Source organism: Ahaetulla prasina, chromosome 2, assembly GCF_028640845.1.
Source record: "Ahaetulla prasina isolate Xishuangbanna chromosome 2, ASM2864084v1, whole genome shotgun sequence".
NCBI lineage: Eukaryota > Metazoa > Chordata > Lepidosauria > Squamata > Colubridae > Ahaetulla > Ahaetulla prasina.
In genome coordinates this window covers 82,572,866-82,598,654 of record NC_080540.1, presented here as the reverse complement: position 1 = coordinate 82,598,654, position 25,789 = coordinate 82,572,866, and the positions used below count along the sequence as shown (strand labels likewise).

The 25,789-nt window shown below is 38.5% G+C and overlaps 2 protein-coding genes across 4 annotated transcripts in view; one reads left to right on the top strand and one right to left on the bottom strand.

Moving 5' to 3' along the window:
- Positions 1-25,789, top strand: part of SIMC1 (SUMO interacting motifs containing 1) — a 33,178-nt gene that overhangs the window by 4,377 nt on the left and 3,012 nt on the right. Inside the window, exons 2-10 of one of the 3 annotated variants that reach the window (XM_058166732.1) lie at positions 7,589-8,344; positions 11,093-11,334; positions 11,691-11,760; positions 13,975-14,123; positions 15,916-16,104; positions 17,807-17,935; positions 22,059-22,215; positions 22,414-22,498; positions 23,629-24,962. In XM_058166732.1, coding sequence (XP_058022715.1) covers positions 7,589-8,344; positions 11,093-11,334; positions 11,691-11,760; positions 13,975-14,123; positions 15,916-16,104; positions 17,807-17,935; positions 22,059-22,215; positions 22,414-22,498; positions 23,629-23,651 — 1,800 coding nt within the window. In that variant the 3' untranslated portion in view covers positions 23,652-24,962. Of the gene's footprint in view, positions 1-7,588; positions 8,345-11,092; positions 11,335-11,690; positions 11,761-13,974; positions 14,124-15,915; positions 16,105-17,806; positions 17,936-22,058; positions 22,216-22,413; positions 22,499-23,628; positions 24,963-25,789 lie in introns of those variants that run through there. The other 2 variants (XM_058166733.1, XM_058166731.1) reach the window with 2 other exon arrangements.
- The window catches only part of KIAA1191 (KIAA1191 ortholog), a 31,041-nt gene continuing 23,235 nt past the window's right edge, over positions 17,984-25,789 (bottom strand). The window contains exon 10 of the mRNA XM_058166736.1: positions 17,984-19,010. The gene's annotated coding sequence lies outside the window, so the exon portion shown is untranslated. The remainder of the gene's footprint in view (positions 19,011-25,789) is intronic.

Below are 25,789 nucleotides of genomic sequence, written 5' to 3'. Positions count from 1 at the left end.
TATCCAAATTTGTGTTCCCTTATCGCCAGCATATCTGATATATTAAAAGATGAATAGTGTAGGTGCCATTACAGATCCTTGAGGGAGACTGTTGTTTAATCTTCTAACCTTATTTATATTGGCCCCCATTATTATCTGAAAGAACCTATCATTCAATATGTTATTAATTAGTCGAAGAGATTTTTGCAGGGGATAATATGGCACAGTTTGTATAACACATACTCTCATTGTTAGTATTTCTAACAGCACGACAAACCTTCTATCTGTCTGTTTGTCTATAATCTACCAATTATCTATCAAATTTATATGGCCACCCAACTCACAAAAAGTGCCTTTATCCATAATAAATGTAATAAAACAACTAAGGGAATATCAACCATCCTTGTCTCACTTCCTCCTCAATGTTAAACCACTGCTAAAGATGCAATTTATTCCCATCAAAATCATTGCATTCAACAACCAACATTCAGGTCCATACGTGCACATAAGGTTAGCCTGCTAACTACCATGTATTTTCTCTAAATCATGCAATAAAATTTCATTTTTCTTTCTTTCTGATACTCACATGTGGTATTTCTCAGTGATGTACTAGAGAACAAAGATGTGGTCTGCACCTCCTTCTCTTATATACTAAAGCCACATTGCACTTCATTTGCTGAACCTTTCAATCAGAATTCTCCCAAACAGTTTTCCTAGGCACATTTAAAGGAATGGTTTCAGTGGTTTTGTGTCCATATTTGTTATGTTTTATCTTGTGTAATAACATCGATGTTATAATCATCCATACATTAAACAAGTTGTACAGAATCACTGTCCAGATTCTGGCGTTTATCCAGTGACATTTCTGCATTTATATTTATATTCTGTAAATGTCCAAGTTTATCATTTTTAACATTTACAAAGTATTTATTATTTCCTTTTCATAAATTATTTTCTTGGACACTAATTTTTAATAGTATTTATTTTGGCTCCATTTTTTAACATATTATTTCCATATAGATTTCCAAAGTACACTTTCCAGAATGCCATTAATTAACTTTAATCTCACATAATTTCATCACTTTTGTGTTTCTCTCTTCACCCCCATTTAGCTTTTTTATTTGCTCTACAAACATTTTTTATTGCCATCCAAATTATTCTACATTTTCTCAGCTTCTTTCAATCTTAGCAATTCCGTTTTCTTTGACAATATTCTTTACAGCTATCTTGTTTATTGACATATTTTTCAATATCTTTCTCTCAACCTCAGTGTTTGAAGCAGTCATTTCCTGTGTGATTTTTTCCCCCCTTGTTGGCAGTTTCTCTCACTTCATTCCACTGTTTCATACTTCCTCTTCATGGAACTCTGCAGCCACATGTGCCATTTGCAAAAATCACCATTTTTACTTGATTTTAGCTTCTAGGACATCTGTCATAATCTATTTTCTACAATCTATAATCTAATTTCCTTTTTTTTTTTAAAAAAAGGTTTTTTATTTTTTAAAAACAAACCATATACAATATATTTTTTGAACAAAATATTGGTCAGATACGTAGTCAAACCCTATTCAGTTTTCACCCCCTCTTTGTATAGTTTATCCAATGTATTTCCCTTTCCCTCTTAAAATTCCAATGTTTGCATATTTCTAACATAAAATTCATTCTAACCCTCTATCCTGAATTTAACTCTTAACTCAAGTCTAGTTCCCCTGCTTTTTGCCCCCTTTCTTATCCCTCTCTTCTACATTCTACAGAGGAATTATTGAGTCTGTCATTTGCACCTCTATAACTGTCTGGTTCGGTTCTGCAACCCAACAAGAAAGACACAGACTTCAGAGGATAATTAGAACTGCAGAAAAAATAATTGCTACCAACTTGCCTTCCATTGAGGACCTGTATACTGCACGAATCAAGAAGAGGGCCATGAAAATATTTGCAGATCCCTCGCATCCTGGACATAAACTGTTTCAACTCCTACCCTCAAAACGACGCTATAGAGCACTGCACACCAGAACAACTAGACACAAGAACAGTTTTTTCCCGAAGGCCATCACTCTGCTAAACAAATAATTCCCTCAACACTGTCAGACTATTTACTGAATCTGCACTACTATTAATCGTTTCATAGTTCCCATCACCAATCTCTTTCCACTTATGACTGTATGACTATAACTTGTTGCTGGCAATCCTTATGATTTATATTGATATATTGATCATCAATTGTGTTGTAAATGTTGTACCTTGATGAACGTATCTTTTCTTTTATGTACACTGAGAGCATATGCACCAAGACAAATTCCTTGTGTGTCCAATCACACTTGGCCAATAAAATTCTATTCTATTCTATTCTATTAAAAGCATATATTCCCAGTCACGAATTTCTTTCTTTTCACTCTTTGTAATCAATATCCATAGTCATTACATTTCACTAAACAAGGAAATAATTATTCTTAATTTTACCAAAAGAAAAACAATAACAAAAAAGAAAAAGCAAAGTAATGCCAACTAGCATTCATTATTTCAAAAAGTCTCTCATACATTTAATTCTCATCTTTTTAATATTTCAAGAAAATCTCTCATCACTTTAATATTCCTTGCTATAAAACACTATATTCTTGTATTTCAATAGATTCTGCTCATATCTATAACTTCATTATCAATCCTTTCTTTATCAATAAAGTTCAAAATTATCTATTCTTAATAGAAAAGCAAAAGTAAAAAGGAGCAAACATGTTTCTTATTTCAAAGATGTTCATGCTTATATTTGTATATTCTCTTAGAAGTTTTAATCTCAAGTTATTGCAGCTTAATTATATACGTTTAAAGTTCCATATTTTCTTAACTTATCCTAAATTTCTTGACTCTCCTTTTCCTCTTTCCCCCCCTTTTTAGTATCTCTCTAGTAACCTTTGTAAAAAAATTTAAATTTATAGTTTAACATCATGAATTTTTTATTCACTGTCACTGCTGAAAGCAGCTCTTATTTTTTCCTAGATCATTATTATAACTCCAGTCTTAAAGTTATTTCTTGTATTCCTTGCTTAGAAGTAGTTTGTGTGTTTCTCTTATTGTCAGTTGTTCTCAGCTTTATTCTTTGAAGTTGTAGATCTTATTCATATGAAGGTCAGACAGCTTGTTAGTAAAAACCTCCTTTGAAATTCTCACTGTTTCTTATCTCGGTCACAGGAGCTTTTCAATGATGACCAAATGCTTGCATTTCCTCTTCTGCCTTTAGATGTCACTCTTTAGTCCACAGTTACAATTCACAATGAACAAAGTATCCATTTTGTTTTTGTAACTTAGAGCCACGCCTTGTTTTGTTTCAATTTATTTTCCCTCTTTGTCCAAATTGTCCCATTTAAAATAAGTAATTTCAATTTAAGACTTTACTTAGTCCAGATTTATAGAGAATAGAGGAAGTTGGAGGTAGTCCATTGAAGTCCAGTTTTAAATCCTCCTTTAGTTTCTTTTTTTTTTCCTGTTTGTAGTCCTGATCAATTGTTAAAAACTTCCAAAATTATCCAAATTTCCAATTTTAATTAAGAGTCCTATTTTCCTCTATTTATTTAAGGGCTCTAGACTTCAGTTCCAAGCCGAGTTCTTGCCAGGTTTTTGGGTAATGTTTCGATTTCTTCCTTCCAGTTGCATTTACTGTCCTTTTCAATTTAGATGCTATTCCAGGGTTTTAAAAAAAAGCTTATTGCAAGGTGCTTCTCTGTGAGTTGATGTTCACTCACCCAGCTTCAATATCTTGTCCAATTTCACCGCTTCAGCCTTCTGCACGTTCTTTGTGGCCATCCCAACTTTGGCAGCTTGTGATGGCTGGGGTCCCCATCGCTGGGTCGAAGGACAATGGTCAGTGCTACAGAGAATTTGCAACTTCCCTGTTTGCACCGGCAGCTCCTTCTTTCTTTGCTGTTCCTGCAAGACAGCTATGGTCCGTTTCGGACCCCCATAACGAAGGGATTTTCAGTGCTTCCCCTGGAGCTCCGGGGGCTCATGTCTGTCTCGTCGCGACGCCGGCCACGCCTCCTAATTTCCATTCAATTAGTAGTTTATCTTTCTAATATTTTTACATGCCAATCTCATGCTTTTACTCCTTGACCAGAGGTTGAACTGGAAGACCTCCAAGGTCCCTTCCAACTCTCTTGTTATTCTATTCTGTTCTGTTCTATTCTATTCTATTCTATTCCATTCTATTCTATTCTATTCACACTTTTATTCTTTTCATTAGTTTTCATTCATGCCCATTTTTTTCCTCAAGATCCACTCTTGACCTATCCAGCCCTCCCCCCCAAATTTTAATCTCATATTCAGATCTTCTTATCAGTCTTATATCCTTTACTAATTATCTCAGTCTTCTGTGGTAAGCAATCATATCAACCATGCTCTTAAATTATATTCCTTCATGTATGCATGAATAAGCTTGAAACACATATTTAAGACAGACTTCCTTTTAAATAAAAACTGTATGAATTATCACTATTGCATTTTTAACTTGTCTTGGGTCTTTGAAGGATCCAGTCTCTTTTTTGGTGCTTTCTGATCTCATTCTCACTATCCATTTATTTCACCTAGCAAAATAGGTTTTCCCCTGAATTACACTTATTTCAAAAGTTGCTCCATTTTTGTCAAAACATCTTCCATTTTCACCATTCCCTGACATGTATCATGCAGTTATTAACGAACAACAGATTCCTGCTTTCCTACACAACCATAACAATTTAGATAATGTCAGTTCATACATTCTGACATACATTTTAGCTCCTTCGTTCATTACTAAACTATTCCTTCACTTAACTCTACTTCACAATATGAATCACCTTCATCTACAGTAGATTTGTTGCCTCCGTGTCTCTCACTTAAGGACACAGAAGATACCTGTTTTCTCTGTCTCATTTGAGTCATTAAGGCATTTACTCTTTCTACATTCTAGGTCACAAATCTTCTATTTAACATTCTAGGTCACAAATCTTCTATTCACCATACAGATCCATTGAGACTGCTTTACAAGCCAACGTACTGTTATTTGTATCCCACCAGCTGGGAGATTTGTGTAGTGTGCCAACATTCAGGATAGTAGCTATTGCCAAATCAGATTGGATTAATATATTGGCACTCATGGGTATTTTGATTATTTGAAACATATTACTATAACAGTGTTATTATTGTGGGGGGAGCTTATAATAGGGAATATATTTCCTTTGAGAGTTTGAGCCTTTGAGCCTTAGTATGAAGAAGAATGAGGCAGATGGAACATGTGAGAATTAGTAAAATAATCCTCCCCTCCTTTTTTTGTGCCTGCTGCAATCAGCTAAATGCTTTTAGAGGTAGCAAAGACAGGAAGGAGTAGGTGGTAGATAAACACTGATGACCTTGAGATTTAACAGTGTGACTACAGTACTTCGAGTCCGTTCCCAGCAAGGTCATCACTCTTGTTCTTTCTGCATCTGTCAACGGATAGCCAGAAAATTAAGGAGGAATCAACAATCATGTAAAGAAAACCCATCTTGTCTAGCACTCTTAATATGTGTTCTTTGCTGCTTTATAAAATGAATTGTAAGCCATGTTGCAAATGTTGGTATAAGCAAAACTAACTGCTATTCATTCAGCAAGAAATCTCCCATTTGAATCCATCTTGTGCCCAACAGGTAGATCAGGACCATTTATTTTGAAAAAGGAAAAGCCAGTTTAGCATACTGATTTCTTTACTCTTTAAATGCAGCGTCTCTAATTTTTCACGCTTCAGTTACAAATTACTCTTCTTTCAGTAAGCAAACACTGAGATTTGCAACAAAGTATAGCAGTGCAGAGTACTTCTGAAGGCACCCTGTTCCAGAATCCCAAATTCACTTTCTTCCTTTCCCCAATCTCTCAATTCTCAATTTTCCCTTGAATAGATAGCATTTTGATTAAACATGTTCAGTCTTTGTTCAGCTGTTTTGCTCTTTCCTTTCTTTTCTTTGTTTGCCTCCTACTTCCTTCCTCCCCAAACTTTTTCACCTTAAGCAAACCATGATATTTCTTAGGCTTACTACTACTTGGTTCTTTCTTGTATAGGAATAATAACAGGTATAGATATGACTATTCTGACTACATAAGGATCCACATTCAGAGACTCAGTTAATCTTATATACAGATACCAATTTAACAATCTAGTACCTCCTAGCCAATATAATTAGTAGCAAGACTACTAAAAGTGACTTTTAGTCTTTTATACTGAATAAGACCAGATCATATTTTATTATTGAAATCTAAAAATCTGTGTAGAGCATCAGGTTTTCCAATCTCAGGTGGTGAATACAGAATTTGGCATTTGCATTTTGTATATTTTCCTGTATCCAGAATTTTAAGTGTGTTTTTTTCTTTTCAGTAGTATATTCTAATATTCAGAAAACTGATTGACTCTCAAAAGTTTGAAAGACTAGGAAATGCTTTCCCATTGGGGAAAGTAAGTTAAGATCAAAGCTTTTGGGAATTCCTGCTGGAAATAGGTCAGAGTGGTGGATAGTTTCTTACTCAGTCAATGAAAGTTTTCCAGTCACTTTTCTCCCCTAAAGAAATTCCGTTGACCGACTAATTCTGAGGCATCTTTCAAATACCACAAGATTCTAGCAAGAAAAGTTCAAAAATCTGAAGTAGTGGCAGTTTAGCATGGCAGTCTATGCCTTTTTTTAACTTCAAGAAACCATTTTTCCCTTCATCCAAAGGTCAGTTTCTTTGAAGTTAAACCTAGCCTTTTCAAAGACTAACCAATATGAATTTATTCTGAAGTCCTTGAATATGTACTTACAAATGTTAAGAACAAAACAAACCTGAGTGAGAAAGAAAGGGATTTTACCTCATAAATTTGCTACTTGTAGAAGGGTATCTGGATCCATGTCTTATATTGATTGCTTCATGATGCATCAATCATAAATATCAAATGTATGTAATTCTATATAAAGGCATGAACACCCCCTGTTAATAAACCCCTTTTACTTTGTTTGAAGTAATTTGTATTTGGGAGAGAGATGAAAAACCAACTTTGCAAAAGTATTGAATCTTTCTCACATTTAGGGACTGGGTTTTTTCCAGCTCCCTGCCAATCGGGTGCCTGAATTTCGTAGGCAATAACAATGTTTTTTTCTTCAGCTTCCCCATGTGAAGCTGAAAGGCTGTGCTTAGGTAGCAGTGTCTTCAGTACCCAGGCTGAAGCAATAGTATCCCTTCTGCTGATGTGTTAAGGTTCTCAGCATCTCTGTATAACAGGGATCTCCAAACTTGGCAACTTTAAGACTTGTGGACTTTTAACTCCCAGAGTTCTAAGACCACAAATCTTAAAGTTGCTAAATTTGGAGACCCCTTCTGTATAAGAAGAATTATTGTGGTGTTGAGTTCCTCCAATAAATTAATAGAAGGGGAAGCAGCTGGCCAGAAATTAATAGATAGGGGTTTTCTTTATTTTCCAGATTTCCTGGAGAGTACTTGTTGCTGCATCTAATCTGGCTCAAAGTCAACAAGAGTCTTGGTGTTCAAGTGAAGACTTGAAATTATATATGCTTCTTTGGATCCATTCCAGCAGTTTAACTACCTTAAATTATCTCCTCTCCTCTGTCTCTCTTTGTAGGAAATTATTGATCTCACTGAAGAAGACATAGTTGTGCGAACAACAGCATGCAATGACTTGGAGATAATTGATCTTACAGAGCCTGAGGAGGACATGATCAACTCCCTCCAGAACCATAGCTGCTTTGCCTGGGACCTGAAGCCGTCAACTTCAGGCTGTCCTGAGCCCATCTGCTCTTCTAATGTTCTTACTGTTGTTGATGCTGAGAGCAAATGTACTGTGCCAGTGGCCATGTGGGTTCAGGATCGTGAGCGATCTTCCCCCAAAGTAGGTGTAGGAAAACTAGACTACCTTCCAAGTAAAAGGTTCTTCTGCCATCCCAGCTACAGTGAGGAATCTGAAGGCAGCAGTCACACCACTTACAACAGTGATTTGGGTTCTTTGGGAAGCCCTCAGCTGGAATCTGATGTTTTCTCTTTCTCATCAGGCAATGATGGTACTGAACGCCCCACGCCCTTGGACAGTGTAAAGCCTCCCCAGGCTTGCTCATCTGAAAAAAAACCCAACTTGCAGTTCTATCCCCGGCATCAGAGACCACCCCCAAGCCTCTCTTCTTTGAACACTGCCAAATCTGTAGCTGAAGCTGATCGGCCTTTGCACCAGGCAAACAAGCCACGGCATGCCATGGAATCAAATGTTCAGGAACAATCCAAGCGGATTGATATCAAGATCTGGTTGAAAACACTACAGTATTGCCATGGAATCCCTGTACATCATCCCCTTCTTCAAAAGGTGGTGGAAAAGGAGTCAAGAAAGGTAATTTGCAGGAGATAAGCATATCCCAAGCAGGACTTTGAAGTCCACATCAATCTGGATTTTAGAGTTTCTAAGACTCAGAATAGCAGCAAGATACATTGATTCCACAACTCAAATATGCTTGCTTTAGATTGCATAATTCGTTTGCAGAAAGCTATCAGGTTGTCCAGATCAAATGAATTGATAGGGCTACATTTCCTATCAAATAAAACGAAACATGAGAAAAGTCATACTTTTTCATCAAAAGTCAGTGCCACTATAAGTAGATACTGACATGGTGGGAAAAACAGCCATTTGGGGGGGGGGGCAAGTTGTTTGTTATAAACATTATTGGGTGTAAATGTAGCAGGTGATTTTATGTAAACACAGATCTGTTCTGCTGAATTTGCAGATCATAAGATTTGGTCTGCCTTTCTATCCAAAGCCAATGGTAGCATCAAAGCTGTTTGCACAGCTAATCTTCCCTTCCCGGTGCCTTACATTTACCCCATTAATAAAGCATAAGCTTTTAATCCAAAAACAGTAGAATAAAGTTTTGCCATATGACAGATGGAATGGAATGGAACAAACTGGGACTTTCAGCAGACAAGGCCAGACATTTGGGCATTATGGTATAATTCCACAGTTCAAGGCTTTGTTAATAACAATTACGAACATTAAAACCTCTTCTCCAAAATACAGCTGATAAAAGCAGAGTTCCTCGTTCAGATATCATCTAAGCCAAAATATGATTTACTTGGTTTTGGCTCAGTATGTTATGGAAATTCAGCCGACTCTATTAATTCAGTAAATTACAAAGAAATAATTTACGGATTCGCACAATGTGCAAATCTATCAAGTCTCAACTATCAGGTGATGCCTTGTTACATTCTGGTTTAACTGTTTGGAATAGAGTTATAAAAACTTAATAACAATCTCACCTCCTCTAGGAAGCACAAAGTTCATATTAAAGTACAGATAGAAACATGTCATCCTAGCAGTGTATGTTTTTTGCTGAATCTTCTTCCTTAATCGAGTTGTCAAGCAGAATCTATGGCTTGGTTACTAAAAGTTCTGGACGGCATCACATCAAAGAGGATAAGGCTGAGACCAAGCAAGTTGTAATAGCCAACATCAAATGAGGCTTGAGCCCAATAAAGCTATATGCGTGTTCAATCTAATGCACCCGGCATGATAAACCAGAACTGAGATGTCTAATGTCGTACCTGTGGGCATCTCCTTTAGTGCTTGTCAGAGCCATTGTACTACTCCACTCATTAATTTCATAAAGACTCTTCATAAAGGCTTTTAAGAGTCCTTGGAGTCCACATGGACCTCTTAAAAAATAAAAGTGGTGAATGGTTGTAACCCACAGCTTTGTTGATAAATATATCTAGTGCTCTGAAAAAGATCAAATGAATTGATAGGGCTACATTTCCTATCAAATAAAACAAAAAAAAAAAAAAGTGCTCTGAAAAAGATCAAATGAAAGTGATAATGAGTATCCTGGAGACAGCACAATGATATTAAAATAATACATGTGAGATACCATAATTATGCAAATAGAATGATTATACAATGACATTGTGATGTTTAAAGAAAGTACAACAGTCATGTCAATTGTTTGATGATACCATCATGCAAGTACAGTCATTTCTTCTTCATCCCTACCCTCCAGCCATACATACCTATAGGGTGCATCAAGGAATCATAAAGGGGTCGGCTGCTGGAGGTTCGCAGGGATTTGGGAAAACCTCTAGCTAAGATTCTGTGCAGTTTGGAGAACCCTCAAATTCCACTCCTGGCTGGCCCATCCCTCCCCATCCCTCCCAGAAGTCCCCACGTGGCCCATTTTGGATGCAGGGCGCATGTGGAGGCTCAGAGAGGGTGAAAAATGGGCCTACCAGAAATTCGGGAAGGCTGGAAACAGGGCCATTTCCGGCCTCCAGAGGGCCTCGGGAGCCTGGGGAGGCTCAAGGAAAGCCTCTGGAAACCGGGAAGGGCAAAAACACTGCCCCCCACCATGGTGCAGGAGGCCAACTAGGCCACGCCCACCATGGCCACACCACTCAGCAACCAGGCAGAGAACCCCTTGCTAAAATTTTTGAAGCCCATCTCTGGAATCATATCACCAGCCAGCTAATGGATATTGTATGATACTGGTTACACCACTATACATCTACTTGCCTTCCTTACTGGTTCAGAAGTGCACGCGTCACATGACATGCACGCACTGACCTTCTGCGCATGCGCAGAAAGAAAAAACACATTACTTCCTGGTTAAAACCAGGGAGTAATGACACCCCAGGCGGGTGGGCGGAGCTTTGCTCCACTATCACTACCGGATCACTGAACTACCGGCCACAATCACTACTGGATCGCGCAATCCAGTCCGATCCGGGAGCATTTCACCCCGGGGAGGGGCCTATAATGTGTTTCTGCTGCTCCAAAAGAGGTTAGGAATCACTGAACCACAGCAAACATTTTCTAATCTTCTCTTTTATTGTAAAAATAGTGCTTAATATCCCAGAACTTTCAGTTTAGTAAAGAGGTTCAATGTAAGACCAAACATACACATTTTGCAAGGTTTGAATTGGAACGTTTTTCATTTTCGACTAAAACTGAAAGAAATGTTCTAACCAATGTCCATAATTTGTATGTAATAATCAAAATTATTTTTAAAAATGGGCAATCTTAACAATATTATCTGAAGTTTTTCACCCTATATAATTACCACCTACATGCATGTTGATCTTCCTTTATGCACAGGATAAAGGACTAAAAACCCAACCTATTCCATTCCGGAGATTAAACATGGTGTCCTCCACAATTGAAGAGAATTTTTTCCAGGGAACCTTGGATTTCCTTATGGACTACGTATCCTCTAAATACTACCCACCAAAAGATGTCACAACCTATGTGGTCAGGCAGATTCTACTGAGCCCAGAGAATCAAGAGGGGCAACAGGAGATGCAGAAGGATGCTTATATGTTGTTGATGAAAATCCAGGCGTAAGTGTTCTCCCACTCCTCCAGTTATTTGGTAGGATTTTGCATCAGGCCATTAGTCCTTTCTTAGCTTTGGGTTATGGTATCAGTTAAGATCATAACTGATAAGGCAAAGCTTTGTTCCCATGCAGAGGTTTTCTTTGATATTATTTCTGAATGTCATAAGCCAGAGCTCAAAAGGATTAGCTATCCCTGCCCTAAACTGAAGGGATGTGAGCATTGATCTTTTTTAAAAAACAAATACAACCCATAAAGAAACAACAGATTAGTTTTAATTTGAAATGTACTACATCTAAACTGTTTAGCAGAAAGTTTGGACAAGTATGTGATGGTATAAAAAGCTTAATTTTAATTTTTAGACTTCATCCAGCAACAGCTGATACAGTGGTTTGGGACTGGCAACTGCTCAGTGAGATCATGGAAGTGCAGGTATGTTGATGAGCCCCCTTTAGATGAGAAGAAAAATCCTTAATGTGTAAAAGCAGACAGTTTGAATCAGACCAGCCTGCTTTGAAGATACAGAAGAAAAAGCCACTGAAGTTATTATTAGTAAACCAGAGCTTATTAAGCAATCTATCTTGGAACCACATGACTGTTCTGAAGGAAGAACTGAAATGAATTAACCCTATTATATGTGGTTTTGATGCAGCAAAATGCTCTGTTTCTTATATCTTGGACATCTCTACGTGGCTCTTGTATTCAACCTGAAAACTGTAATTGTTCTTGAAAGCCATCTCTGCACAATGTAGCCTCCCTGTCATCTGCAGCTCACAGTCAAGCCATCCGACTTCAGGTTTTCCTGAACCAACACTGAGTTATATTTTTCACCACCTCTCAGTGTTTCATGTGCTCCCAGATTCTACTTATGGCCATTCATGCACATACCCACAGCATGTTGGGGCACATGCATCTTGTAAGCCCCACTTGCTTTTTGCCTGGAATTTCCAAACAGGTGCAACTAGAGCAGCCAGGAGACACAGCCCTAGTCAACAGCTGGGAAGTAAATTAGGAATACACAAATCACTTTCAACTGAGCTCTAGCACATCAATTCTTTGGAATATCTGGAGACCCTATAAATTTACAGAAGTAGCAAAACTGGTGAATCTCTCTCTCCTTCCCTCCCTCCCCCCTCTCTCTTATCTCTCATCTCTCTCTTTTTTTCATCTCTCCCTCTTCCCCCCCTCTCATTTCTCTCTCTCTCTCGCTCTCATTTCTCCCTCTCTATCTCTCCCTCTCGCTCTCTCGTCTCTCCCTCCCCTCTCATCTCTCTCTTCCTCTCTCTCTCATCTCTCCCCCTCCCTCTCTCTCTGTCTCTCTCTCTTTCTCTGTGGGATTTGCCCCACAGCTATTATTCACTTTGAGTTGGTGAACATGTCAGCAGGCACAGCAGCAGATCTTGCACTAGCTAAATGTAGAGGATTCTCCTATTCCCCCTAGTGACCTGCAGCACTCTGGGCTAGAAGTGTGCAGGATTGCTTTTCTACCATGACCATTGTTCTGAAGAAAGATTTCCCCAATATTGATTGCCTGCCTGAAGTTAATGTCAAGGTTCCAGAAAAACTCTTCTGCATAAAAAAAACTCAGAAGCTATTGTCTTTCAGAGTTCTTTACTAGCATGAGGAAACTGGCACACGATGAGTGAAATTCCAAAACTGAACTTCTGGATTCTTTTCCCAGTTATACAAACCCCAGGAGTCCCACCCCCCTAACCCCTTTGCTGGTCACATGGTCCCACGTTCTCCCAGTTCATTCGAATATCTTCTCGCCACTCCTCCTGCAGATGTGAACACCATCCGACCTTGACCGCTTGAAGAATGTTACCATACCCCTCAACCCCCCTTCTTCCCCTCAGGGGAAAAATGTGGCAGCGTCTGGAACCCTAAAGTCTAGTATGGTTTCCAGGCCTGACAGTTGGTTTAATAGGAGCACTTCAGCTTAAATGTGGGGTGGCACCAATCATGTGACTGTTCTGGGGTGGGGTTGCTTTTTTTTTTTTTTTGGAATGCCCTAAATAGCTATGTCTTGAATTCTAAGAATAAAGGAGTTAGATGCTGGATCACCCACAAGATTAGCAAATGTCATTAATAATTTAATTTTACTGTTCACTTTTCCTGTTGAAAGAGCAGAAACTGTATGGATCACATGCAACTGGCAGAGTCCTCTATGACTACCAAGCAGTGTGTGTGGTACACATCACATTTTGCAGCCAAGTCCATCTGTGAATCAGGCCCTCATTCTTGTTTTTATACTGGCTGCATGCATAACATCCACAAGTACCAACAGGTTCTTTTTTTAAACCCTGGCTGGGTTGATCCCCCTGTTCAACTGCACTCACATAAAACTCTATACACAAAGAAACAATATTAATGGATTGATAACCTGTTTTATATAAAATGCTAAAACCACCAACGCCATCACAAATGAATCAATCAAGGTAGAACGTGGTACAAAGCCAGTTATTGAGATATGCCTCATTTTTATTACTTCCTGGTGCAATACCAGTTTTTCACCTCAGTTTGTCCATTATGTTGGTAACCAGTTTACTTGGGGGCGGCTTCCACTATGTGGGCAGATCAGTTGCTTTGTAGTGGTACAGTACTGTGATTCATTATTCTGTCTTTCAAATTGTCTGACATCCACAGGAAGAGATGATTCCTGGCCGAATGTTGTTCTTACAGTATGTGATACAGACCTTAGAAGATGACTTCCAAAAGATGATCAGGACGGGTGTTTTGCACAGATCCATTGCCAAGGCAGTGCTTTCGTGTGACAAGTGCTTCGGAAATGTCAAGTAATTTGCATTTTCACTCACTGACAAGATTTCTGGGGTTCTGGGAAAATCTCTATTTCCAAATATTCTTCACTGCTTGGATGTATTACAATAGCAAACTTGGCAATAGTAAACTTGCCTGAGCTTCAGCTAAAGCAGTGGGGCTGGAGGGTGGGGGGATAAAGCAAGCAGCAGGTAGGGCCCTTCATCCTCTCTATGGCTTTTTCTGCTTCTCTTTTTCTTACTGTGTGCATAGCAGCCTGCCAAATAAGAGACAGGCTGCTCTTTTCCAAGGCCTGATTTGCCTTCATACAAAGGGCTTGGAATTTAGGATGAGGGCTCCAAGTTCCTTACTGCCCACCCTTAAAACACTATAAAAATATTGTGAAATATTGGTCCAAAACCCAACTACATGTATGAATGGGACTTCCAAAGAAGAAATGACAAAGACAATTGTGGCAGAGTGAAGAGTCAGTGTGTAAACCATCTGTTCATAATTCCTCTCTAGATAAGGAGAGGACTTGAGATCACCCACAAGTGCATTGGAGAGTTGCTTCTCGTATAGAGATTGCAAGCTGTAAACCTGGTGGGTTTACAGCTCTGCGAGATGAGGGTAATCACGTCAGGAAACTGTTTGTTAACTACTTTTCAGCTTTTACAGTGCCTGATGAGTTTCCTTCAAACCGTAGCAAAAAAAAAAATTTAAATGTAAGTTTAAGGACATTTATGAAACAAACAGAAAAAGAATGGTTAAAACTCTGATTTTAGAAATCAGGTTTTAGATTTTACAGACTAAGGGTCCAGATAAATTTGAAATAAGATTTTGGAATTAATTATAAAGAATATTTCCTGTAAGAAAATGCTTTTGTTTTAGATTCTTAAAAAAACAGAAGGATTTAAAATTTAGACACTAACTGAAATTTAAGGAACAAAAGATTACAATTAAAAGAGCACTCAGTCATGATAATATAGAATGAAGCAAAATTCCTTAACATTGGACGTAGTGAAGAATATTTTTGAACAATTGATCCAAAAGTTAATTTTAATTGTGTCTATCTCTATAGATTTTGTTTAAAAGATGATATGGAAGAAGAACAAGTTCTACCTGACAAAATCGATTTGAAAGGGGAAAGTGTCAGGCTGCATTTTAGAATGGCATGAAAAAAGATGTCGCACTGAGCATACAAAAGAAACCAGCTGATGTCTTAATAATTAAAAGGAATGTATAAATAAGGAACCAAGAGAGCGAGATGGATAATTTTCCTATATTGGATTTACAAAAGAGGCTGGTTTAAGCTTTGAAGAATTTAGTGAAATGGCACAAAGAAAAAGTGAAAAGAAATCAAGTTCTAGGATCTTTGAAGGGACTAAAGATCAAGATCGTTAGAAGTAAAAGGAAGAAATATAAAATTAGTTTATTTGATCATGGTTAAAATAGATTTTATCTCTGGAAATCCTTAATTGACATTTGCTGACATAGGACTAATATGACAAGACTTGTGGATGTGTTTATAAATAAGAGATGGGATATGGAAATAAGAGATAATTTGTTGTTTTTTAAGAGATGATTAGTTGTAAGGTGGGAAATCACTTCTTTTCATTTACTTTACTATATTCTTATTTTTTTTCTTATTTTCTATTTTTTCTTTTGTGCATCCTATTTTTATTCTTTTATTCTTAAAATTTGTATTAGTTTTTAATTTTGTGAATTGTATTCTTTAATGTAATTACTATTTTTAAAAAACGTATGAGGAATATCTAAGATTATATATCACATGTGTGCTGTGCATCTGTAATTCCTATTTCTGTTCAGGGAAGTGATTGAATGGCTAATAGCTGTGGTCACTGGGACCAGAATTTCTCAGCACAGAAAATTCCTTCAAGAAACCAAAAATGTATTGATAGGCAAATCCAGAGGTCAAAGCTGTAACTCTACTCCAGAACTGTCCTTAAATGAGACCATGCAGAAAGAGAATGCCTCCATACAATTTCAGGTTCAAAAGTAAGCAGATTCAAAAGTTTGCTTTCTTTGAAGTTCATATGACTGTGTTTTTCTCCTTGAATTCCCCTACATCTTAAATGAAACAGTATCTGTTGTTTTATGTGAGTAAATAAATCTTTCCAAACCTGGGATAACCTAAACACACTCAGAAAGTATTAATTGTATGGAATGCACTTTTTTTTTATTTGCATTTATATCCCGCCCTTCTCTGAAGACTCAGGGCGGCTTACACTATGTCAAGCAATAATCTTCATCCATTTGTATATTGTATACAAAGTCAACTTATTGCCCCCAACAATCTGGGTCCTTATTTTACCTATCTTATAAAGGATGGAAGGCTGAGTCAACCTTGGGCCTGGTGGGACTTGAACCTGCAGTAATTGCAAGCAGCTGCTGTTAATAACAGACCGTCTTAGCAGTCTGAGCCACTCAAGGACTCGGTTATGACTGACTTAAAATGGAACTGTATCTATCATCTATCATCTATCTATCTGTCATCTATTTTTACCCATCTCACAAGTTTTACTCTGGGTGGCTTATAATAATTAAAAACAACAGAAACAGTAAAACATAAACATTACAGCATATAACTATCCTAAAATCATATTTAAAAAATTAAAAAAACAATAATGATTGATGAATATAAATCATACAGCCATTTAATAAAACAATTGCCAAGACTCACCACTACTGCTGTATTCTCAGGTACAGGTGTGGGTTTCAAAACCCGTCACTACTGTCCAGGCGGGTGGGCAGGTGGGCGGAGCCTCCTGCCGTAGCCGCTACCTGTTTGCCCGATCCAGGTCGAACTGGTAGCAACCCACCATTGCTCAGGTATGACAGCATAGCTAAGTCATCAGCCCTCTACATTCTGGGGGGATGACCTTCCAGAGGGCAAGTACTATGACAGAAAAGGCTCTGTTCCTGGCTCTCATCAGATGTCATTTCCTATGGTAGTAGACAAGTCCTGTAACATGCCTTCCCTGATGGATCTGATGGGATGGTAGATGCAACCAGGGAGAGGCGGTCCCTCAAATTTCCCTGCTCATTCCACATAGGGTTTTTATAGATCATTACCAGCATCTTGAACTGCACCTGGAAACCAATGAAGCACAAGTTTGCTCAAGAATGTACAAAACTGCCCGTATATTTGGCACCAGCTTCCAAATGCAGGGGGACAGCCCAAGGATAGCATGTTACAGCAATCCATTTACTGTATATACCATATGTATTACAGTGGCAATTAAGGTTCTCCTTTATCAATATTTTGGGGAACTAAATGGCACAAACCTCTCATCTAGTTTCAGCCAGTGCCAAGAGAAAAGATCCAGTCTTTCTGTCCTATTACAAAAGTGGTATAAAATATAACAGAAGTATGTGATCTTACTGCTGTTCATGGGAAGAGCATTCAGTCCATCCCCACTATATGAGAGAAAGTAGTTTTGATAGCAACTCCACCTCAAGAGCAAATTGTTTGACTCTCCTTTCATTTGTTCACTATCCCAAGGCTACATGTGTTTCATTAAATTGCAGATTCTAAATGGTATTGTCTAGTGTAACTCAAGAAATGAAATCAGTGTCCTGTGTCTTCTGAAATGACTATGGTTAAGGTTAAGGTTGTGATGATTATCTTAGTCTGGGGTTTCATACTTCCGCTAAATGGTGGAGCTCAGTTGAGTAACATTTTGTTTGCCTGATTTAGGGAAGCGGCACTTCTACAAAGGATGCTTTCAATAGCAGTTGAAGTGGACAGATCTCCAAATTGCAATGCCACTAAAATTGCAGATATGGTTTTTTCTTCTCTGTTGAATATTCCCAAGCGGGGCCAAAGGTAAGGGATAAACAATTGAATTCGCTCTTCCTCAGAAATGACTTTTTCTGTATTGATTGTGCAATTCTGCTTTAGCCATATTATATTCCTAGATCGGTCAGGCATTTCTGAAGAAAGAGAATCATGTTGAATCCATGCTTTTTCTAATGTTTAATGTTTTCTAATGTTTAACATGTTTATTGTTGAATCATAATGTTTTTTCTTGATCTATCAGAGTTGGAGAGCCATGCCAAATTACTTTTTTAAATACAGAACTTCATGCCTTTGCTTCTTTAACTATATGTTTCTCAGTATGCATACATTTTATGTATGATGTAAATATAAGATTCCTTGGAAACCTGTGGATCTCCAGATGTGGCTAAACTAATATCCAGTATCTCTATCACCATTCTCAGCAATAAAGGTTACTAAGAATTAGAGAAGAGCCATGTGTGGAAGTCCCTGGATTCTCACCCCTGGCCAGTAAAAAAAAAATAAAAAAAATTTTTTTTACACACAGAGGCTGGTCAGCCAGGCAAATGGCAGAATCATAGCTGAGCTTGTAAAAGTCTATAAAAAGGTAGCCAGGAGAAATAAAAGATTATGTCTAATCACTGATGTTTTTTCCATAATTTATCAATGTAGCCTTTCGGTAATTACTATATTGTGTCACAATGAATTCCATAATTATATTTCACAGAAAAGGTAGATGTTTTACTGACCTGAATTTGTTATAATTCAGATATATTGAATGATGCCAAAATCTAATATTGTATGAATGGAAAAAAGAACCTTCCAGCAATCCACTAGCTCCAGCCCTTGCTCAGTTTTACATACTTCTGTAACATCTCTCTTTAATTTAGAAAATATATTAACACAAATTAACAGACTACTAATCCATTTGCCAGAATGTACCTGGTTTCCTCATCCACCCAGTATATAGGATCTAGATCAGGAGTCTCCAACCTTGTCAACTTTAAGACTTGTGGACTTCAACTCCCAGAGTTCCTCAGCCAGTAAAGCTTTTGCAGTCAGCCTGCCAGATGATTTTGATTGCAACTTCCACTCTGCCACGCTTGGGTGCAGTTCAGCACACCTAAAAGATGGCCAAGTGAAGAAGACTGATTTGCTTCACTCCCATGGCAATAAGGAACAATTTGGTTAAAATTTAATTTTAAAGCACTCAGGGAAAATATAGAAAATAGAATTCTTTATTGGCCAAGTATGATTGGACATACAAGAAATTTGTCTTCGGTACATAAGCTCTCAGTGTACATAAAAGATGTAAGTGATGAATCATGATCATAGTCATCATAAACACATTTATCATGAATCATAAAATACAACACTTAGTGATAGTCATAGGATACTAAATAAGCAATCAAAATCATGCTAGGAAACTAAATAAAACAATATAAATCATAAAATACAAGCAACAAGATTATAGTCATAAGTAGAAAAGGAGATAGGAAAGATGAGAAGTATAATAGTAATACAGTCTTTGTAAATAGTTTGACAGTGTTGTGGGAATTAGTTGTTCAGCAGAGTTATGGCATGTCGGAATAAACTGTCCTTGTGTCTAGTTGTTCTGGTGTGCAATGCCCCATAGCGTGGTTTTGAGGGTAGAAGTTGAAACAATTTATGTCCAGGATGTGAGAGGTCTGTAGATATTTTAACAGCCCTCTTTTTGATTCGTGTAGTATACAGGTCGTAAATGGAAGGCAGCTGGTAGCAATTGTTTTTTCTGCAGTTCTAATTATCCATTGAAGTCTGTGTCTGTCTTGTTTGGTTGCAGAGCCAAACCAAAAAGTTATAGAGGTGCAGATGACAGGCTCAATAATTCATCTGTAGAACTATAGTTGACATTTGGCCTTCTTCTAAAGAAATGCATTTTTAAGATCCTTTAATCTATTTAAATTAGCTAAACATAAAATGGAAGATACTACATAGGGAAATTTTGTTGTACTTAATGAAAGGCAACATGCTAAAAATTCAGGCTTAAATTTTCCAATTACCGTATATACTCCGTATATACTCGAGTATAAGCCGAGTTTTTCAGCACGTTTTTTGTGCTGAAAAACGTCCCCTCGGCTTATACTCGAGTATATCTGACTTATCTCAGTTTTTCTTTTCTTTTTCACATTATGCGGGATGGTGCAAACTTGGCGGGCTTTTGCATTAGTGCGGGGAAGCCCTGCCGGTGCAGTGAGAGGGCGGGGCGGGGGAGCCAGCCTTCTCGGCTGAGGAGGAGGCTTTCCTGACGGTAGCTGCCTCATTTCCTCCTCGGCTTATACTCGAGTCCCCAGTTTACCCCAGTTTTTTGGGGTAAAATTGGGGACCTCGGCTTATACTCGGATCGGCTTATATTCGAGTATATACGGTAATTCCACTTCTATAACTTACACATTTTTGCTAATAGTATCTTTTTAGAAATATGTTGTATGCCTAGTATCTTGGAAAGAGTACTAGTGAGCTAGTTTTAGGACTGGGTGTAGGTTGTAAAATTTCCTAGCTGTAGTATAGAAGCCTAAATTACATAGTAGCACATTTCAATTTCATCCCCAGGTCATTTAGTAAAAATTCCATTAAATAATTGTACGGCTACAGTTTTAGTATTTAAAAATCAGCCATTATTATGTTTTGAAAATACAGCATACCACATTAATAACTTGTCTTCAGGCTATGAGTGTTGAATGCCTGTTTATCAAACTAAAATCAAGCAGATAAAACTGAGAATGTAATCTACCCCAACCTTGACTGAACATTTCCTAGGTATCACAAAGTAAACACCTGCATCAGGTAGCATGTTTTGAGTTTTCTGCCTGCAGTAATTGAAGTTTATAAGAGATAGGGTTCAAACCTTTTAGGCAAGCTTCAGGGGTCATAGCAAGTGCTTTAAATTTTCTCTAATCCACAGAGAATTGAGACCATCTGAGCTGCTGATTTTTCTTTATCCGAACAAGTTTCATTTTATCCAATGATGCAGACTCAGAGAGGACTCTTTCAGTTGATATCTTTGTTTTGTTATATTGTTCCTTTGGTTTAGACCAGTGGTCACCAACCGGTGGTCCACAAGAAAATTTTGGTGGTCGACAGAAAAATTATTTGCATTTTTTATATTGCACTAAATCAGGGGTCCTCAAACTATGGACTCTTTATCATGGTGGCTGCTTAGCTCCAACAACTGCTATCTGTTGGGGCCCTAAGGAGCCCAAGCAGGCAGGCGAGAAGTGGCTGGGAAGGGTGGGGCAAATAGAGGCTGGCAAGGCGCTCCTTGACATGAATGGCATCAAGTTGGCCATGCCCACCCAGTCACATGACCACTTAGCCACGCCCACCCAGTCGGTCTTTAGGCAGATCATATTAGTGGTCCGCGGGATTGAAAATTATGAATTTAGTGGTCCTTGAGGTTCAAAAGGTTGGTGACCACTGGTTTAGACATTTATTTATTTATTTATTTTATTCAATTTTTATACCTTCTCCTGAAGGACTCAGGGCGGTGTACAGCCAAGTAAAAAATCACAGTATCAATATTAAAAGAGATTAAAACAAACATATTATAAAGTGGCCAGATTTAAAACGAATTAAAATATTAAAATATAAATAACCCAATAAAATTTTAACCCAATAAAATTTTAGGCCAGTCCCGCTTGAATAAATAGGTGTGTTTTCAGCTCACAGCGAAAGGTCCGAAGATCAGGCACTTGACGTAAACCAGGGGGAAGCTCATTCCAGAGCGTGGGAGCTCCCACAGAGAAGGCCCTTCCCCTGGGGGCCGCCAGCCGACATTGTTTGGCGGACGGCACCCTGAGAAGGCCCTCTCTGTGAGAGCATACGGGTCGGTGGGAGGCAAATGGTAACAGCAGGCGGTCCCGAAAGTACCCAGGTCCTAAGCCATGGAGCGCTTTAAAGGTGGTGACCAAAATCTTAAAGCACACCCGGAAGACCACAGGAAGCCAGTGCAGACTGCGCAGGAGAGGTGTTACATGGGAGCAACGAGTTGCTCCCACTATTACCCGCGCAGCTGCATTCTGGACTAACTGCAGCCTCCGGGTTTTAAAGAGACATGAGCCTCTTTAAAATTTCTGCTCCCAAACTAGTGCAGAACATAAAACTTCACTCTTTCCAATGTGTCAACTTGCAGGGACATCTTCCTGAGCACCATGGATTGTCACCTTCTACGATGCAAAGTGTTGGAGCTAATTTTCCAACATAGCTGCTCTACACCAACCAAACAGCCTTTGTCTTTGACAAAAATATTGTATTTTCTGAACCACGTTTCCTTGCTGCTAACTTATCAGGTAATTTAGTGCTTTCTTCTTTCATTTATATTGATAGAACTGAAACCCGAAATGTGGTGGGTATCCCTACAATGTTTATGCATCATTTTTTAATACGTTGTTATTGAAAGTTCTTTGAAATATAGTATTTCAAAGGCCTTTTAAAATATCAGTATGCAGCACTTGTGAAATCCTGAATAAAAATCCTTCTGTTCACAGGACAGGGAAAAATCGTGGCAGAGATGGGATGAGATACTTCATCAAATGAATTTATTATTGCTGAGTTACCGTAAAATAGTTCTAGGTAAGCAGCTTGCTTATGGCTGATAAACTTCTTTTTATAACTATCTGATTAGGGGTCAATACTGTTAGCTAGACATATTAAGACATCTTGCATCTATTAGCAGAGATACTTAAAATACTGTAAGCTGAAATGGTTATTTCAGGTATTAACAAGCTTGGAAGGAAATGTGCCATACTCAAAATAGCTGTAGATAAAAATAAAGTGTCTCCTTTCAGGCATTTTTGAGTTTCAGTGCTTTGCAATTTGCTTATTTCTGTTTGTTCATAATTCTTCCAAACCATGGAGTTTGGGAGAGGCATGAGCCAATAATGTCAGGCACATCTTTTTTATCTGCTACCATTGGTTGGAGTAATCTAATCTATCTATCACTATCTATCTGTCTATCTCTATCTCTATCCCTCTCTCTCTCTCTCTCTCTCTCTCTCTCTTCTATCTGTCTGTCTATCTATCTATCTATCTATCTATCTATCTATCTATCTATCTATCTATCTATCTATCTATCAATCAAGCATTATCTCTACCGACCTACCTTCCTACATGTCCATCTCAAACAAATGACCCTGGATGGTGAATAATCAAAAAATTAATTTAAACCAATTAAATACCCAATGCAAAAAATAAATAGAAGTCAAGAAAAGTATAATAAACACATATAACCAGGAAACAGGCCCCTTCACACATTCAGGGCCCTGGGCCAGAGCACATAACCAGTTCGCCAAAGGCCAACAGATTCGAGGCTATCCTAATACATGAAGAAAGAATGTTCCAGAGGGCAAGTGATATGGCAGAAAGGTACACTCTGTAGACCCATCAACAGACATTCCTTGACTGATGGGACTCAGAGCATTCCCATCCAGGCTGTATTGGACAGGTAGAAACACTGGAAAAAGATGGTCCCTTGGGTGAACCACTGAAGTTCACAAAATAGCGATCTTGCATGTGTTGTTTTGTTATTCAGTTGCCAAATCATGTCCAAATCCTTGAGATTCCATGGACCACAGCATACCAGGCCCCACATCCTCCACTATCTCCTGATGTTCACTTATGTTCATTGTGTTGATGACACTATCTAATCATCTCATCCTCTGCCCTTCCCTTCTCCTTTTGCCTTCAATCTTTCCCAACATCAGGGTCTTTTCCAATGATGTGTTGAGTACCTGATACCATTTACTGCCGGTACAATTGCATGCTGCACCAGTTGAAGCTTCTGAATGCTCTTCAAAGGCAGCTCCATGTAGGGTGCATTGCAGCAATCTAGACAGCAGATCACGAGAGCATGAGTAACCCCATCCAGGACCAAAGGGAGAAAAACTTTGACACTGGAAGACCCAAACACCCAAAGACACTCATTCCTGCTTGGGTTGAGCCAAAACCCATTTTTGGTGTCCCCTATACCCTTCAGGCATTGAGACAGGATGTCCATTGCATCATTCTGGCAGCCTAGGGTGGAAATATAAAGTTGGGTGTCATCAGTATATTGATATCTGAAATGGTCAGATCACCTTACCCAGCAGCCTCATGCAGAAGTTAAATAAAAGAGGTGAGATGATGGACCTTGCTGCATCCCACAGGATAGGAACTGTAGGCTAGACTTCACCCAATTAACGCCAACTGGAACCGGGCCAGGAGGAACAATACAGTGCTGCCCATACCCAACTCCTGAAGCTGGTCCAGGATACCAAGACTGATGGTATCAAAGGCAGCTGAGAAGTCAAGAAAAGCACCGAGGAATCTGCTAACCACATCTCATTTCCACCAGAAGTCATCCAAGAGTGTGATCAGTGCCATCTCAGGCCTGACTGAAAGGGTCCAGATAATCCTCTTCATCCAAGTCCTTTGAAACAGCTGTCTCATCACTTTCTCCACAACCTTCCCAAAAAGGGATGGTTGAAAACTGATGAAAACTGTCCACATTATTTTGTCAAATGACGCCCCCTTGAGGAGGAGGTCCACCACCTCCCTAAGGGCCATCTGGACCACACCCTCCTTCAGGAAAGAATCAATCACAACCCAACACAATCATGTCCTCTCCCAGGCAGCCTTGACTATCCAAGAGGCACATGGATTTAACGCAGAAGGAGTCAAACAGCTACAAGAACTCTGTCCACTTTCTCAGGCTCGATAGGATGAAATTCTTCCCAAATGACTATGCAAGAACCAGTCCCCATAACTTCCAATGACCCTGCCTCAAGGCTGGAATTCAACACAGAGAATATCCAAGTAACTGTATTCAGTAGATGTGCAGCATATTTCTCAGTGAACTGAAAAGCCACTGAACGACTATCTGCAGATGTAATAAGAGCAGAAAAATAATTACTTTTTGCCATCCTTAATGGCACAAGATAGGCTCCAATGCTCAATCATCCTCCCTCTTTATCATTTGCAAAAGTACTCTAGGTGTCTCTTTGCCCCCTTCATCTCTAGTAGTTCAACCATAAAGCCACAGAGAATTTTGAGAGTCATGGGTATAGAGAGGCTACTTGGATGTAATCCAGTCCATAGCCACTGCGGTTCTCACTCCAGCAGCCAGGAAGACTTCGGCTGGACCGTGTAGCAAATCTTCCAGAACCCCAAACTCCCTCTGGAACCCAGTCATGTCCATCAGTCATCTGGGACGGGCCAGTCTAATAGGTGCAGCCTCCCAGTGGAGTGGGGTGGTGCCAAACAACTGGACACTCATCAGGGAGTGATCTGACTGGGATAGGAGAAATTAGGTCAAAAGTAGGGTTAAGATGTTTGAGATTAAAAACTATGCAGGACAAAAATGATTTGCTTAGTAGGTTTATTTCCATTTTAAAAGTATTTGCTTTGGCAATAGTCAATAACCATGAAGAAACAAAAACGCTACACAAAGAAAGACTGAAATTGGTGAAATGAAGGAGGAAATTAAAAACAGGAAAGATAAAATTGGTGATATTCAACAAGTAATGCTAGAAAGTGAACAAAGAATTCAAAAAGTGGAATCTAAAATAGAGCAAGTTGATAATAAAATAGAAAAGATAGAACAGAAAGCCCTACAATTAAATTATGAGTTAAGTGAGTCAATAGCGCATCTGGAAATGGAAAAAGCTTCATTATTTTTAAGATTTCAAAACATTCCAGAAGAAAAGGATGAAGACTTAGGAGAGAAAATGGCAGAGATATTAGCAGAAGCCTTAGGAAAAGATAAACTAGAAGTAAGAAGAGAATTGGATGTAGCTTACCGAGTATACACAAAATACACAAGAATACATAGAAAGGCGAGAGAGGTACATATAAGGTTTATTAAAAGAGCAACGAGAGATGAAATAT